Source organism: Eulemur rufifrons, chromosome 2, assembly GCF_041146395.1.
Source record: "Eulemur rufifrons isolate Redbay chromosome 2, OSU_ERuf_1, whole genome shotgun sequence".
Lineage (NCBI taxonomy): Eukaryota > Metazoa > Chordata > Mammalia > Primates > Lemuridae > Eulemur > Eulemur rufifrons.
Genome location: NC_090984.1, coordinates 30,052,778 through 30,068,839, shown reverse-complemented (window position 1 = coordinate 30,068,839; position 16,062 = coordinate 30,052,778). Strand labels below are relative to the sequence as shown.

Below are 16,062 nucleotides of genomic sequence, written 5' to 3'. Positions count from 1 at the left end.
CTAGCTTTTTGAAAATATACACTAAATTATTAACCATATTTGCCTACAGTGCTATAGAACATCAGAACTTAGTCCTCTCTCATAGCTGTACTTTGTATCCATTTCCTCTCCCTATCCTCTCCTCCCTCCTAGGCTTCCCCAGTGTCTAACGACCACAATTCTACTCTCTTTCTATGAGCTCAATTGTTTTAGCTCCCACATGAGTGAGAACATGCAGTAGTTATTCCAGTTTTACTTTTGTACACAAAAACTCATATTTGTGAACCACTGCCCTAAGCAATTTCCCTCATTCTCAACATTTTAACTATTGGCAACATACTTATAACTAAAAAGTATACCAACTCTGCCTTCTATTTTGAACTCCAGACTCCTACGGAATTGTCTCCAGGCACCTCCACCTACATCTCATAGGCACAAACTCAACATGCACAAAGTATGTTCTTCCCAAATTTACTCTTCTTCCTCTTTTCTCTATTTCAATTAATATTGATAGTACTACCTTCACCCTGCAGCCCAGATTGGAAACCTGGGAACATCTCAACTCTTCTCTTGCCTTCATTCTCCTACCCAAATACCATTGGCTCTACCTCCCAAATATCTTTTACCCCCAGAAACTGCCCTGTTCTGGCCTGTATCTTCATATCTCCAGGACTGTCACAGTAACACCCAACCCCTCACTTGCATCTTCATATCTCCAGGACTATCACAGTAACTTCCAACCACAGGCTCTTGACTTTTCAAATCTGCACTCCATGGAGCAATCTTTCTAAAATGCAAAGTTCTTATCTCTCACTTGGGTTATGGCCATATTGCACAACTCCAGGAGGCACCAGCACCTAGAGCACAAAGTTTCCTCACTGATATCCCTCTGTTCTCACTGTAGCCAGAAGGATCTGATCACATTACGCCTCTTCAGTGGCTTCCCAGTATCTGCAGGATAAAGTCCTGGCTCTTCACATTGCAGATGAGGCTTGCTCCGCTCTAGCTACTGCCAACTGCCAACCTACCTTCTGCCCCTCCCACGCCCACGCTCACATTTTTTTTTTTTTTTTTGAGACAGAGTCTCACTCTGTTGCCCGGGCTAGAGTGAGTGCCGTGGCGTCAGCCTAGCTCACAGCAACCTCAAACTCCTGGGCTTAAGCGATCCTACTGCCTCAGCCTCCCGAGTAGCTGGGACTACAGGCATGCGCCACCATGCCCGGCTAATTTTTTGTATATATATATTTTAGTTGTCCATATAATTTCTTTCTATTTTTAGTAGAGACGGGGTCTCACTCTTGCTCAGGCTGGTCTTGAACTCCTGACCTCGAGCGATCCACCCGCCTCAGCCTCCCAGAGTGCTAGGATTACAGGCGTGAGCCACCGCGCCCGGCCACGCTCACATTTTGTGTTCCAGCTCCCTTCCTTGCTATAGGAGTTCCATTTGCCCAGGATGCCCTTCTTCCTTCATTAGCTCAGCTAATTCTCCTTTTCTTCAAAACTCAGCTAGGATATCTCTCTCTCTCCTCAGTGAAGATTCTGCTGAGTTCCCTAGGCAGAGCTGATCATCACCCGCCACAGGCTAACTCTAATTTGTGCAGTCTGTACTTACTACTCCACTTCCCACCAGACTTTGAGCAACTCCACCTAACTCTTTTATCCCCTAGGTCTGGCACAGAATAGGTTGCTTGGTAGATGTTCCTGAAATTGAAATGAGCCCAAATGAGTCAAGGATGACTCAGTTGGAACTAGAATAGCTAGTAGCAAAAAGGCCTCAATCAAAAGGAGTAGGAAAATCAGAAGAAGGAACAGTTTAAGGAGAAAGGGGTGGGGGTCAATGGTGTCTGTAACAAACATGCTGAGCTTCATTCAGACTGTGGCAGAAGATCCAGGTGGAGAGATCCACCTAGGAGCTGGAAATATGATATTTCAAATTCCAAGGAGAGATTAGGTGGGACTTGAGTTATAGATCTGGGGAGTCTGAAGCTATTATAGCTGATGAAAGAACCAAGAGAGAAAAATAACCTGAGAAGAAGGCAAAGAACAACATGTCAAAACTGTGAGACAAGAGGAAGACAAGACAAGACAATAGGAGAAGGAAAAGTTATAAAAGAAAAAGTCAGATAGGTACCAGAAGCATGTCAGGAAAGCTAAGGGAAAACAGTTTCAAGAAGAAAGATGGATTAAATTATCTAGGAATGACTGGAAATTACTTGGGTTGAAAATAGTACATTAAGAATAAAAAAAATTTATGGAGATTAGCTTTCACTCTAAGCAGTTAAAGAGTTTATATTTACTTAAAGTAATCTAAATGTTGGTTCCCCCTGAGCTGTGAAATTCAGGAGTTCAAACATCAAATTCTCCCTGGGGTTCTCCATGTACACATCTAGCATCATCAGAGACCACAGCATATCCACAAGGGAGATCAGGCAGCTCTTTGACTGCACAATTAGAGATATTCAGTACAGCAGAAAGAAAACAAAGTCAAGATAAATAAAATCTGATAGGGATTATACCTGAAATAGGACCCAACTGTGCCATTTTCCCTAGCCATGGGAGAGGTTCTGGGCCAGGCTCAAAGAGAGACATCATGAGGTTTGATTTCTTCTTGCTGTCAGCTTGGGAGTAGAGCATTCCATGCCATTCAGGACTAGATGGAGAGAAGATGGAAGATCAGAAGAACATCAAGCCTAGAACTGTCAAATTAAATAAGTCTAGTGAGCCTGTATTTTTCTCCTGAGAGATACAGGCTTCCACTTTGAAATCAGGCATATAACTTTTACCAAAGTCAAATCCTAAACCTGAAAATGTATACTGCTCTCCCATAATATTTCCATTCTTTTGGGACATGTATTATTAATCAAGTTAAATTATGTATATATGGAAATCAAAAGCAGTCTTGAAAGAAACAACAAATTACAAAGGGCAGTAAGTAACTGATGAGGAGGAGTAAAGGCTGTGACCTACAGGTCCTTTCAGCTGCCTCCATGAGTCACTCACAGCAGCACCAACACAGAGAAGCCTTCTAACACAGGGTACCAGGCATCACCCATTCCTTAAGAGAGACTCTGCCCAGCTTTTCAAAGGGCCCCAGATGATTCTCATATTCAGGGCCAGTACAAGTAGCATGGGTGCCATGAAATATACCTAGTAAGAAGAAATGCATTCTTCTTTTTGGACCAGCTAATTTTAACAGCAGCAGAAGTGGAGCCATGCCTCTCCTCTGATTTATCCTAACCTTGATATTCTATATCAGTCAACCCCAGATGATGGCCAGAAGATGATCAGTCACCTCCTCTTTTCTAACAATAAGTATTACAGAAAGGGAAGCAAATAGTTTTGCAGATTTTCAGACTGCAGAGAATGTAAAAGCTAGAAGGGCTTTCCTCACAGGGAAGGAATACAGTGGAGCGGTTATGAGTGTAGGCTCTGGAGTCAGAATGCATGGGTAACAATCCTGGCTCTTTCATTTATCAGCTGTGTGACCTTGGGTAAGTTCCATGACCCCTCTAAGCCTCAGTCTCCTCATCCATAAAATGAGGATAATGTTGATGCCTCTTGCATAGTATTGTTGTGAGGATTAAAATGTGTTAACATAAAAGTGCCTAGAGGAATGCCTGGTACATAGTAAAATGCTCAATGTTATCAACATCTTTTTTTCATTTAGTTCTACTCTCTCACGTTATAGCTGAGGAGTCTGTGAATCCTGCCAAAAATCCTACTGCAAGCTAGTAGCACTGTTATAACCAGAACCCATATATCCTAGATAGGACAGGATAAAAAAGAAGAAAACTGAGAAAGGATATAATATAAAGGCAATATAATTAAAAGGCTCATTTGATACTTATTCCAGGGGATGATTTAAAGAGCAGTTTAGAGGGTAACAGCAGGTGGGTACGGTGTGGCAAGGAGAGGAAAAAGGTGACAAGGACCTTTCTTTCAGAAAAGTCTGTGAAATATTTTACTTCGTGAACTGATTTTCCGTTTCATTCAACCAAATATAAACAAAGTTTCCTACCCTAATTGAACAATCGCCACCATTCCTTCTACTTTTAGGCTGCCATGAAGCAGGACACAAAAGTTGGGTATTTTGCCTGCAATCTGATTGGCTGAATTTTCATCTTCATTGTCATCAGTGATGCCAGTACCTACCTCATCACCTTCTGTAAAAAGAAGAGAAAATAGGTCAGATTGAGATTAGCTATAAAAGCCTCAAGCCCCAGTTACACTCTTGGATATTTCTAGCCTTGAAAGGAAAGTGTATGGAATTGTATGGCAATATTATAACAAGTAGGAAAAACTCATTCCAGTGTTCCAATGTCCACATAAAAATCAGTTTTCACATGTTATATGAAGTCCATTTATTTGAAATATCCAGAGTAAGTCTATAGGTCTCTATAGAGTCAGAAAGGTTATTACTAGCTATCTGGGGCTAGGGAGATGGGGGTCTGAGAGTTGACAGTTAAAGAGTACAGGGTTTCTTTTGGGGGTGATAAAAAGGTGATGGCTGCATAACTCTGTAAATATAAAAAAAGCCACTTAATTACATTAAATGGGTGAAGTGTATGGTACGTGAATTATATCTCAGTAAAGCTGCTATACAAAAAAATCCATTTTCCACAGTTCCACTCCGATGCTCATTTAGATGCTATCTTGGGGTTTCAGGCACTCATTTATTTATTTATTTAATTTATTTATTTATTTATTTATTTATTTTTTTTTGAGACAGAGTCTCACTCTGTTGCCCAGGCTAGAGTGAGTGCCGTGGCGTCAGCCTAGCTCACAGCAACCTCAAACTCCTGAGCTCAAGCGATCCTACTGTCTCAGCCTCCCGAGTAGCTGGGACTACAGGCATGCACCACCATGCCTGGCTAATTTTTTCTATATATATATATATATTTTTTTAGCTGTCCATATAATTTCTTTCTATTTTTTAGTAGAGATGGGGTCTCGCTCTTGCTCAGGCTGGTCTCGAACTCCTGAGCTCAAACGATCCGCCCACCTCGGCCTCCCAGAGTGCTAGGATTACAGGCGTGAGCCACCGCGCCCGGCCTCAGGCACTCATTTAAATAGAACCAGATACAGAGATACCAGGCGTTTTTTTATTTTTTATTTTTTAAGAGATAGGGTCTCACTCCATCGCCCAGGCTAGAGTGTAGTGATGCAATCATAGCTCACTGCAGCCTCGAATTCCTGGACTTAAGCAATCTTCCTGCCTCAGCTTCCTGAAACTCTGGGATTACAAGTGTAAGCCACTGAGCCCAGCCTCAAACATGTTCTTAATTGGCAGCCGTCAGGCAGTGAATGAATCCAAGTCCCCAAAGGTAAACAATGCTTCTTTACTGGGCCGGGCGAGGTGGCTCACGCCTGTAATCCTAGCACTCTGGGAGGCCAAGGCGGGTGGATCGTTTGAGCTCAGGAGTTCGAGACCAGCCTGAGCAAGAGTGAGACCCCGTCTCTACTAAAAATATAGAAAGAAATTATTTGGACAGCTAAAAATATATATAGAAAAAACAAATTAGCCGGGCATGGTGGCGAATGCCTATAGTACCAGCTACTTGGGAGGCTGAGCCAGGAGGATTGCTTGAGCCCAGGAGTTTGAGGTTGCTGCAAGCTAGGCTGACGCCACGGCACTCTAGCCCGGGCAACAGAATGACACTCTGTCTCAAAAAAAAAAAAAAAAAAAATAAGCTTCTTTACTGGACTCTCTCCAACTCCAGGTTCCCTCATATACCCTGCTGACAGATGAATCTTCCTACAATTAACTTCCCTATGAAAATATCTGCTCAGTCTTATTCAAAGACTTTCTAATTCAATAGGAACAGTCTGTCCTGTTTAGCTGTGTATTCAACAGCCCTTACAATATGGCCCTATTCTGCCTTCCCGTATTCTTCTCTCCACTCTTCGCCTACATAAACATGTCATTTTGTTCAATTTGTTTCTTGACAATTATATGGGCATACAGAATTCCCCTAGGACCTTAAAAATAAGGAAAATCTGGTTGTTCTCTGAGAAGAATAAGGTAAATTATAAACACAGTGATCATAATAAGCCATCTGTGGCTGCGGGATTCCATCTGTGAATGTGTGATTGCGTGGTTACAGAATAGCCAACACTCCAACTGAGATAACTGGGCATAAACGGAATGTGATCGCAACTCAGTAAGTGGAAATCTGATTGATTACATACACTTCTTGGAGAAAGCTGATTAACATAAAGTGGATGGTCAGCCTAGAACAGAGACAAAGAGAATTTTAAAGAGCTAGAAGCTAGCCTCCTCTAGAGAGATGATGAATTTGGGAACATGACTTCACAGTTTCCAGAGAGGCATATTCTATAGTAATGAGAACTCACAAGGGCCTGGATTCATCCATTCATTCACCAGTTTTTACCAAGTATCTACTACATGCTTGGCACTAGTAGAACAAAGAACAGATGTGCTTTATGAAGCTGTGTTTGACTTCCACATTTATCAGAAGCAACCTTTGGATAACTACCATGGCTTTCTCAGTATGTCTCTACTAGGAAAGGCAGAGCCCTGGATGAGGACAAAGCATTATCATCTCTAAAGAGGACTACCACTGTAGATTCACAAACCAACACACGGTAAGTATGTATCAAAATGTTCTCCACAGTGAAAAGCAGCAGAATTACTTTTCTGGTATAGTAGGCAACATTCCAGTTTCAAAATTCCAGTCTTGTAACTATTCCTTTCCCCTAAATTCTACAAAATGGGCTATCCTACTATCTAACATTTAAGAATAACTTTAATAAGATGCTTCATGTGTATCACTGGAATAGGAAGAGAACTCACCTTTGTTAAGTGCTATAGGTAAGACCAGATGTCTGGACAGAACTGGGGGACTTGAAATATCGGCTATATCAATAAATCCCACTATTTCCAAATCTGAAAGGAAGGAATCAACATAGAATTAATTCATACTACGGGAAAGTACATTATTTTCTATGTATCAATTTTACAAACACACTGCTTAGGTGGGGATTTCACATATGATGGCTGGGAAAGTTATTAGACTTGTCTGTGGATGAGTTTTGAATAATTTGCATTTTAAGTAATCTAGGAAATGATAACTCTTTTATTTAATGAATTTAAGTTATATGACAAATCAGCTAAATTTTATTTTTATGAGGCTAGGTCCCCAGCCAAGGCAAAAAGCTTAAAGGTCAAATCCCTCTGTGTAGTCAGGGATGTTCAGGTCACCAGGGGGCATCATATTCAAACACTTCCACAACAGTTTCAATCAGCCTTCCTTGGAGAGTAATACTATTGCATTAAAAATGTTTCCTAGCCAGGTGTGGTGGCTCATGCCTGTAGTCCTAGCACCTCAGGAGGCTGAGGTGGGAGAATCACTTGAGGCCAGGAGTTTGAGACCAGCCTGGGAAATTTAGTGAGACCCTGTTTCTACAAAGAAGAAAAAAAAAAAAAAAAGGAAAAATTAGCCAGGCATGGTGGCACATGCCTGTAGTCCCAGCTACTTAGAAGGCTGAGGCAGGAGGATTGTTTATGCCCAGGGGTTCAAGGCCTCAGAGAACTACAATGATGCCACTGTACTCCAGCGTGGACAACAGAGTAAGACCCTATCTCTAAAAATAAATAAGTAAATTAATTAATTAAAAAAATAATAAAAATGTTTTAAAAAGTTTCCTTGAGAAAGAAATATATTTTCCACAAAACCAAGGTAAAGCAGTCTAAACATGACAATGATTTCTCTGATTTAAAAGTATTTGTTGAAAATCCAAAGTAAACAAAAAATAAATGTAACCAAAGAATTTTTTAAAAAGCTTTTTATGATTTCATAATATAAAAATTTACAAAACAATAAAAATTGTAAAGAAAAATAAAGTCACTCATTATTCATCATCAAAGGAAATCTCAATTAATATTTTATTGAATTGCTTTTCAGTCTTTTAGGCAAATACACACCCATATTCTTAAAACAGTTTAAAAAAATCAGAATCATCGTGAGTACATTGTACTTCTCTGGAGATTTGCTGTTAATACCTCTCTTAGCTGAATAACAAATGAGTCAGCATAAGCAGTTAGATATTTATCACTTGAGTAGAAAAAGGCCTACAATATTTTAAAGTAGTTTAAATATAAGCTATAATAAATATCTTAGACTAAAAGTTTATACAGGAAAGAAAAGATCTATTCAAAGTTACTCAACAAAAAAGGATGGGAAGGAAGGCGAATCTAACTGATTGGAAGGCAAAAGGCATTTGGTACAGGTTAATACACTGTTGCCTAGTCACAATGAAAGAAATGGATACCTTGCTTCAAGACAGCCAGAAGCTAAAGGCACAAAAAATAAAAAGCCTGTTCACAGCTCTTCATTCTAAAAGTCCTTAAAATCTGTATACCCAAAACCATGAGGATTTACTATGCACTTAATCATTTATTGGCTGAACAGTTATCTACTGAGTAGCTACTAAACATCAGACACTATGGTGGGCACCACGGCTGCATGGTGACTGAAACAGTGATGCCAGCCACCCCCAAGAGGTTTAACATGCACCCAACACTCATGGAATCCACCCACCAACAGGAGACAAGTCTCCTCTCCTTACTATTTTTTACTCTTTCACTTTGCCTACTTTAGCTAGGCATAGTACAAGCAACATGAACCAGGTAAAAGCAGTGGTATATCGCTTTTAGTCATAATACAAGGTCATGACCTCACCATAAAAGACCAATATTACCCCTTAGGTAATGTATCCTCCAGTCCAAGTGCTGATGACAACAGCACCCTAGTACAGGTTAAGTTTCCCTAATCTGAAAATCTGAAATCCAAAATGCTCCAAAACTGGAAGCTTTCTGAGGGCTGATATGACACTCAAAGGAAATGCTCACTGGAGCACTTCAGGTTTTGGATTTTCAGATTAGGGATGCTCAATCACTAAGTATAATGCAAATATTCCAAAATCAAAAAAAAAAATCTGAAATCTAAACTACTTCTGGTCCCAAGCATTTGGGATAAGGGATACTCAATCTGTATCAGAATATACATGTCTTTTCAACCCTCCTAGAGAGAGAAGAGTGAAAGTCACAAGGATAACAGAAAAACTAAGAAGGAAGTTGTTGTTTTTTTTAAGTTACCTGTGTTAATGACTTTAGGGATAGGATCAATTTCTTCATCTACAACAAAAGGTTCTGGCCTGGGGAAGACTTGTACATCAGCAGTTAGGTGGCCACATTTGAGAACAGCATGGAAAGGAGTATATGCCAGGTCTATCAGTTTTCTAGAATAGAATAATTATTATAGGAAGAGTAATATGATATATATAAAAGTAGTTTTATAAGATGCAAAGTTTGTTTTCCTTTCAAGCAGGCTCCAAAACTAAGATCTGACCATTTATGAAAAAGAACAAAAGCTGACATTTCTGGCGAGGAAATTTCAATTCTGAAGAGCCCCAAATCAAATTAATCTTTGAAACTGCTGAGTTCTAAGGTAGTCGATATCTATAGACATTACAGATTCAGCCATGTTTAATTTAAATGGGAATGAACTTTAAAAAAAACCACTACCGATCATTTTATCTGAAAAATGTGCAAATTGGGGAAAAGAAATGACACAATCAGAAATAGTAAAGTTGATATTCTTGCTGGATGTCAAATTACAATAATGGATTATAAAGAAGGCAAAAAAGCTATAAGCATATACTCACCCAAACATAGACTGTACATTTTTCAAGCACAGGGGGCCATCAATAGTAAAAATCTGCCCCTCACCATTGTTTAAATCTATGAGACGTTCAAGGCATTCTAAGGAATCGGTGCTCTGAAGCTATAAAGCAAAAAAGATGACCCCTTTAAAGTGGCACAAAATGCCAAATTATTACCAGCACACCAAGGTCAAAGCCATTACAATAACACAGGCAACAAATAACAGATGATTTTTTTAAAACAGCCAATGTGATAAGAAAATAACTATAACAATTTTGACTCAAGTTTACCACAGAAGAATGGTACATAAAATGACACCAATAGAGCTCTGTCATTCAGAAGTAATTTTGTGAAGATTCTCAGAGGTGACCACAGTTACTATTTACACAGCATCTTCCCTCCAAAGTGTTTCTAACACCTTTTGGTAAGAACCATCATTATATTTTACAGAGGGAAAACTGAAGTGAAGAAAGGTTAAATAACTTTCTCAAATAAATGGGAAAACTAGGAAAACCAGGAAGTAAAGTGTTTAATAAAACATACATCAGAGCAATACTTTGCCAAAAAAATCAAAGCACACTTCTGTCAACGTTTCTGGTAGAATAAACATAAGAAGTCCTCAATGAGGAGAAATAACACCAAAAAGAACACCTTGACCCTTCAGCACTCATCAGTAGGATACATAACAACTCCAGCTATGTTCCCCAGATGGGGCAACACTCTGAAATTTCAAAGAACATTTGACATCCAGAGCCTTTTCAAAAATAGTTAGTGACCAGCCTCGGCTAAAACCAATGGAGTTCCGTGTTGTAGTATATGCAATATAGTATTAATGGTATATACTAAAAAGTAAACTGAGCTCTAAAATACACCTTATCAAACTAAAAAGAACTTATTAAAAGGTATTACCTCCTCCAAATTTGCCATGCACATGATATATAACTTAGATGGGAAAGGAAAAGGTAGTGGAAACCTGCTGTTCTCACTTCGTTGATTGTGAGTAGCTAGGGAATGTCGTAGTGACCCTCTACCAATGCCAAGACAGCCGTCTGTCACCAGAACAACCTGTTTGCAAAAAGAGAGAGGAGGTTTGTGTATTAAATTATATATTTAAAGCGGTCCCATTTAGCAGTGTTTTCATTGCTAGAAAGAGGTGTGAGGAGTCTTTGTGGGGTGAATGGAACCCTACTCTACACTATAGGGTAAAGAACACCATATCTTAATTATAGCTGTGGTTACATAAGGTGTATGCATTTGTCAAAACTCAGTGAACTGTGTACTTAAGATCAATGCATTTTACTCTATTTCATCTAATTAAATTTTTTTTTAAAAGCTTGCCTCTGAACACTTAAAAAAAAAAAAAGGACAAAAACATTCATAACCAATTCTTAATTGTATTAAAACTAGAACCTCATCTCTTAGATAAAGAGTTGGGTACCTAAGACACCAATGTCATAAATGGCATGAGGACCCATTTCACATGTGTCCCTGGGAAGTACCAGCACAGAAGTCTTTTATCTTCAAAGATGACAAACTTTAATCCTGGTCAATTAAAATGATAACTGCTCTAAAAATGTATTTATAATATAAAGGCCATTTAACCAGAAGCGTACAAGATCTTTAAGATGCATTCTTAACCAACCTATAATTTGAAAAAGCCAATATAATAATACCAACAATAGATGGTACCTGAAAAATCATTTTCCTTTTCCTCATTGCTTCAGAGTGATCCTGTGGGGGGTGGACTTCCCAAGCACCCCTGGGGAGGATTGTTTTTGCTTTCCCTAGCCTAGTCCAGTAAGTTGATAATAACAGGCCATTAAGGCAGTATTAGGTGGTTGCACCATGTGAAATACCAAGACTGGCACTTACTTCTAAAGCCCAAGAATGCTTGATAGAGGTACCCTGCAGGGATGTCATCTTTTGGGAAGATAGTCAAGAGACTACAAGGCAATTTCCTTTTCTAGGTACCAACAATTGTTATATAATGATTTACTTCTACCACTAGCTTTTTCTGATGCTAAGTGATAATTTAGTAGTAACTGATCATAAAAACAACCACTAACCACCCACCTGTAGTACCCTGTTTTGGACCTGATTCATCCCAAAACTCATCAAGTAAGTCTAAGTGAATTCAGGCCCAGCCCCCTTGCTGTCAGGGTACAATACCTCTCAAATTCACACTCTTCCTTTTTACAAAGGAAGAAAAACATCAAAGCACAGAAGTCTGCATGATGCACAAGGTCTGGCTCTTAAAATTTTTCTGAGTTTCTCCTCTAAAACAAAATAAGAAATACCAAATGCAACTGTGCTACCTGCTAGCTTCCAATTCAGAAAATATTGACAACAGAACTTCACTTACTCAGTATATTGTCAGGAAATAACAAGATACAAGATATTCTGTGTGCATGGATTTGCCAAAATAAATAATGCCTATGAAGTGAGGTGTCAAACTTTTTCCTGCTGAAAAGAAATTGGGGCCGGGCGCGGTGGCTCACGCCTGTAATCCTAGCACTCTGGGAGGCCGAGGTGGGCGGATCGTTTGAGCTCAGGAGTTCGAGACCAGCCTGAGCAAGAGCGAGACCCCACCTCTACTAAAAATAGAAAGAAATTATATGGACAGCTAAAAATATATATAGAAAAAATTAGCCGGGCATGGTGGCGCATGCCTGTAGTCCCAGCTACTCGGGAGGCTGAGACAGGAGGATTGCTTGAGCTCAGGAGTTTGAGGTTGCTGTGAGCTAGGCTGACGCCACGGCACTCACTCTAGCCTGGGCAACAGAGTGAGACTCTGTCTCAAAAAAAAAAAAAAAAAAAAAAAAAAAAAGAAATTGGTCAAAAGGCATTTATTGGCTTCTTAAATAGGTATCCACTATATTCTATAAAACTGGGTGGTTTTCACAGTAAGAAAAATGTTTTTTATGTTTTAAAGGTGGGTTTATTGAGATATACTTTACATGTAGTAAAATTCACCCTTTTTAGTACACAGTTCTATGAGTTCTGACAACTGCATTCAGTCATGTCACCACCTCCACAATTAAGAAACAAATAGTTCTATCACTTCCCATATTCCCTCTTGCTTCTTTTGAATCAATCCATATCCTTCCCTCACTCCCAGGAAACCACAATCTTATTGTTAATTTAAAAACAAATGCCACTGATGACACTGACACTACTAAGGAATCCTATGTTTGACCTTGTAATAAAGTCATACACCAGGGGCTGGCAAATTACAGCCCACAGGCCAAATCTGGTCTACTGTCTGTGTTTTGTAAATAAAGCTTTATTTGAGCACAGCAGCACCCATCCATTTACTTATTATCTATAGCTACTTTCATGCTATAACAGCAGAGTTTAGTAGTTTCCACAGACACCTGCAAAGCCTAAAACACAAGAAAGTTTGTTGACTCCTATTGTAGACTATCATTTTCCTTTTAGCAATGTTTCTGTTTTCTCCTTCAAAATATGCTGCCACTTCTCAAAGGACTTATATACAGCAATGTCCAATTCTCTTTTTCTGCTACTACTTTGCCTTGATTTGATGCTAGTACTGTGGATGCTAAGTAAAGAGCAACAGATTTTATGACATTCATACTCCTCACTTTTTAGACAACTCAGATGAGATGGTTAAAAGTTTGCTGAATAAATGCTGCACTGAGATAATAAAGACAGACTATATTGTACTGAAGTTTATAATTCTATCACTCAATTATAATCATCCCTTCCAGGGATTGTAGTTCTAAAATTCCACTGTGAGCCCTTTGTGTTTTATACAAACCGTACTAGTTTGCTATAAGTCAATTTACTAGGAGGATGCTTTCCTTAAGGCATAATTTTGCTGCTTTCTGAGCACATTAGTGTTGATTTAGTGTCTTTTTTCAAAAAGACAACAAAAGTGTAAAATCTAGTTTGTGGAAATTATAATACATGCTGGCAGAGCCTGAAGAAAACTGAAGTACCTCAGTGGTTAACATCGTTAACTTAGGGCAACGAAGAAGAGCTGATCATTACCTGGCAAGGGATTGCACCACCCCATTCTTGCTGAACGATGTTGCAAACACCAACTAATGCAGACTCCAAGCAGGTTTTGTCATAATCATCCATATTACTTAGTGCTTCCTTATTGAATAGAAGATAAAATTGCTCATTATTCTTTAGTTTTAATTTATTATTAGAAAACAACATAAACTGTTCAAAGTATGAATGTTACACAGGGGATATTGTGTGTTTGAGAGCCCCAAAGCATAGGTTCTTAAAAAAAAAAAATGGTAAAACAGACTTCCTCAACTATAAAGGATAATTAAAAGAGCTCCCTTTATTCTGTCCTCTTATCAGGTGAGAGTGAAGAGTCCACCAAGTTTATACCTTTATAAGTGGACCTTGAAGGAAAAAATTGAAATGAACTTTAAACACATCAATAAAAATAATGACAAAATTTATTAAATACTAACTACATCCTAAACACCATTCTAGGCACTTTATGTGCATGTAATCATCACGATAACACCATAAGGTATAGATTATTAACCCTACTTTTAAATGACTAAACTAAGGTAGAGAAAGATTAAGTAACTTTTCCAGATCTCATGACTAGAGGTGGCAGAGTCTGGATTTGTATCCAGGCAATCTGACTTCGGGGCTCCTGGTCTTAAGCATTACTCATCACTCCTTATATAGTAATTCTCTAAATTTCAGAATGCTGAACACTAGAAATCCTCAGTTTATTCACTTATAAGAAAGCCAGTACAATTAGAAAAAAAAAAAGTCACTTGAAAACTGTGAGATAGGCCGGGCGCGGTGGCTCACGCCTATAATCCTAGCACTCTGGGAGGCTAAGGCGGGAGGATCGCTCGAGGTCAGGAGTTTGAGACCAGCCTGAGCAAGAGCGAGACCCCGTCTCTACTAAAAATAGAAAGAAATGATTTGGATAGCTAAAAATATATATAGAAAAAAAAATTAGCCGGGCATGGTGGCACATGCCTGTAGTCCCAGCTACTCAGGAGGCTGAGGCAGAAGGATTGCTTGAGCTGAGGAGTTCGAGGTTGGTGTGAGCTAGGCTGACACCACGGCACTCTAGCCCGGGCAACAGAGTGACACTCTGTCTCAAAACAAAAAAAAAAAAAAAAAGAAAGAAAGAAAACTGTGAGATAGAGTCCCAGCTCTGAGGCTTTCACGCTAAACCCCAAGGCTCCACCTCTGTGCCGCCAGAATCCCTGCCAGGCCCGAGACACCATCCCCAAGTCTCCAGCGCTGCACCTAGACCCCAAGACCCCATCCCAGAGCCTCCACCACCACCGTAGCAGGAGCAGAAGAACTGCTCCAAGGTCCATTACCCCACCAGGCCTCAAGCCACCAGTACACTGCAACCTGGTTTGAGCAAACACATACAACCTGGGAACCCATGACAACCACATCCAGCTGCTGCTGTTACCTCTGTGGAAAAACCCTGGGTAAAGCAAACCCCACAACACCAGCCTCAGTGAAGAGGGTCTCGCCCAGCTCCCAACTTGAACATCCCACAACTATCTGCTGAACCATCCAACATCCAACCAAACAGCATTCAGCACAGCCTTGAGCAGAGGCAATCACAGTCGAACAGAACAAATCAGAACAGCTGCATTACAGGCTTCTAGCGCACACGCCCCTCCTCTGCTGCATCAACATTCCAGAGTAGGGGGGAAGAAGAGCGCCATCTAGTGACCTCCCCTTATTCTAATCAACCAGTAGAGTTTCCAGTAAGGAAAAGGAGCCCTGCAAACCTATTAATCCTGAGTTGAGAAAAGAGTTCTAGATGAAAAGAAACCAGAAAAGAACCCTCGCAAAATGAAAAATCAAAACAGATCAACACCCTCCAAGGGATCACAATGGAGCTACAGCAGTGAACTCCATCTACAAGGAAATTGTCGAAATGACAGAAATAAAATTCAGAATATGGATGGCAAATAAGATGAATGGAATTGAAGAAAAAGTTGAAAACCAACCAAAAAAGCCCAAAAATATTTCAGGAAGTTAATGAAAAAGCCACTAAAGAACTAGAAAAAATTAGGAAAGATGTATTAATAATAGAATTTAAAGAAATTAAAGTCATTCAGGGATTTTCAAAACACAGCAGAAAGTTTCAGCAACAAATTAAACCAAGGAGAAGAAAGAAAGTCAGAGCTTGAAGACAAGGCTCTCAAGCTAACCCAATCATTCAAAGAGGCAAAGAAGAGAACAACAAAGGCAGAGCAATCACTTAGAGAGACATGGGACTATGCAAAGCGAACAAACATACGAATTATATTATAGGTGTCCCTGAAGAATAAGAAAGTGCTAAAAGTATGGAAAATCTACTTGAGGGAATTATTATTATTATTTTTTTTTTTTTGAGACAGAGTCTCGCTTTGTTGCCTGGGCTA

At 39.5% G+C, this 16,062-nt stretch overlaps 1 protein-coding gene across 10 annotated transcripts in view; it reads right to left on the bottom strand.

Annotated features, from left to right (window-relative positions):
• The window catches only part of INTS14 (integrator complex subunit 14), a 33,375-nt gene that overhangs the window by 6,465 nt on the left and 10,848 nt on the right, over positions 1-16,062 (bottom strand). For 8 of the 10 annotated variants that reach the window (XM_069458718.1, XM_069458727.1, XM_069458773.1 and 5 more), the window contains 7 exons: positions 13,676-13,783; positions 10,574-10,729; positions 9,667-9,785; positions 9,098-9,240; positions 6,794-6,886; positions 3,998-4,142; positions 2,496-2,629 (listed from right to left, as the gene is read on the bottom strand). In XM_069458718.1, the coding sequence (XP_069314819.1) occupies positions 2,496-2,629; positions 3,998-4,142; positions 6,794-6,886; positions 9,098-9,240; positions 9,667-9,785; positions 10,574-10,729; positions 13,676-13,783 (898 nt within the window). The remainder of the gene's footprint in view (positions 1-2,495; positions 2,630-3,997; positions 4,143-6,793; positions 6,887-9,097; positions 9,241-9,666; positions 9,786-10,573; positions 10,730-13,675; positions 13,784-16,062) is intronic. The other 2 variants (XM_069458762.1, XM_069458755.1) reach the window with 2 other exon arrangements.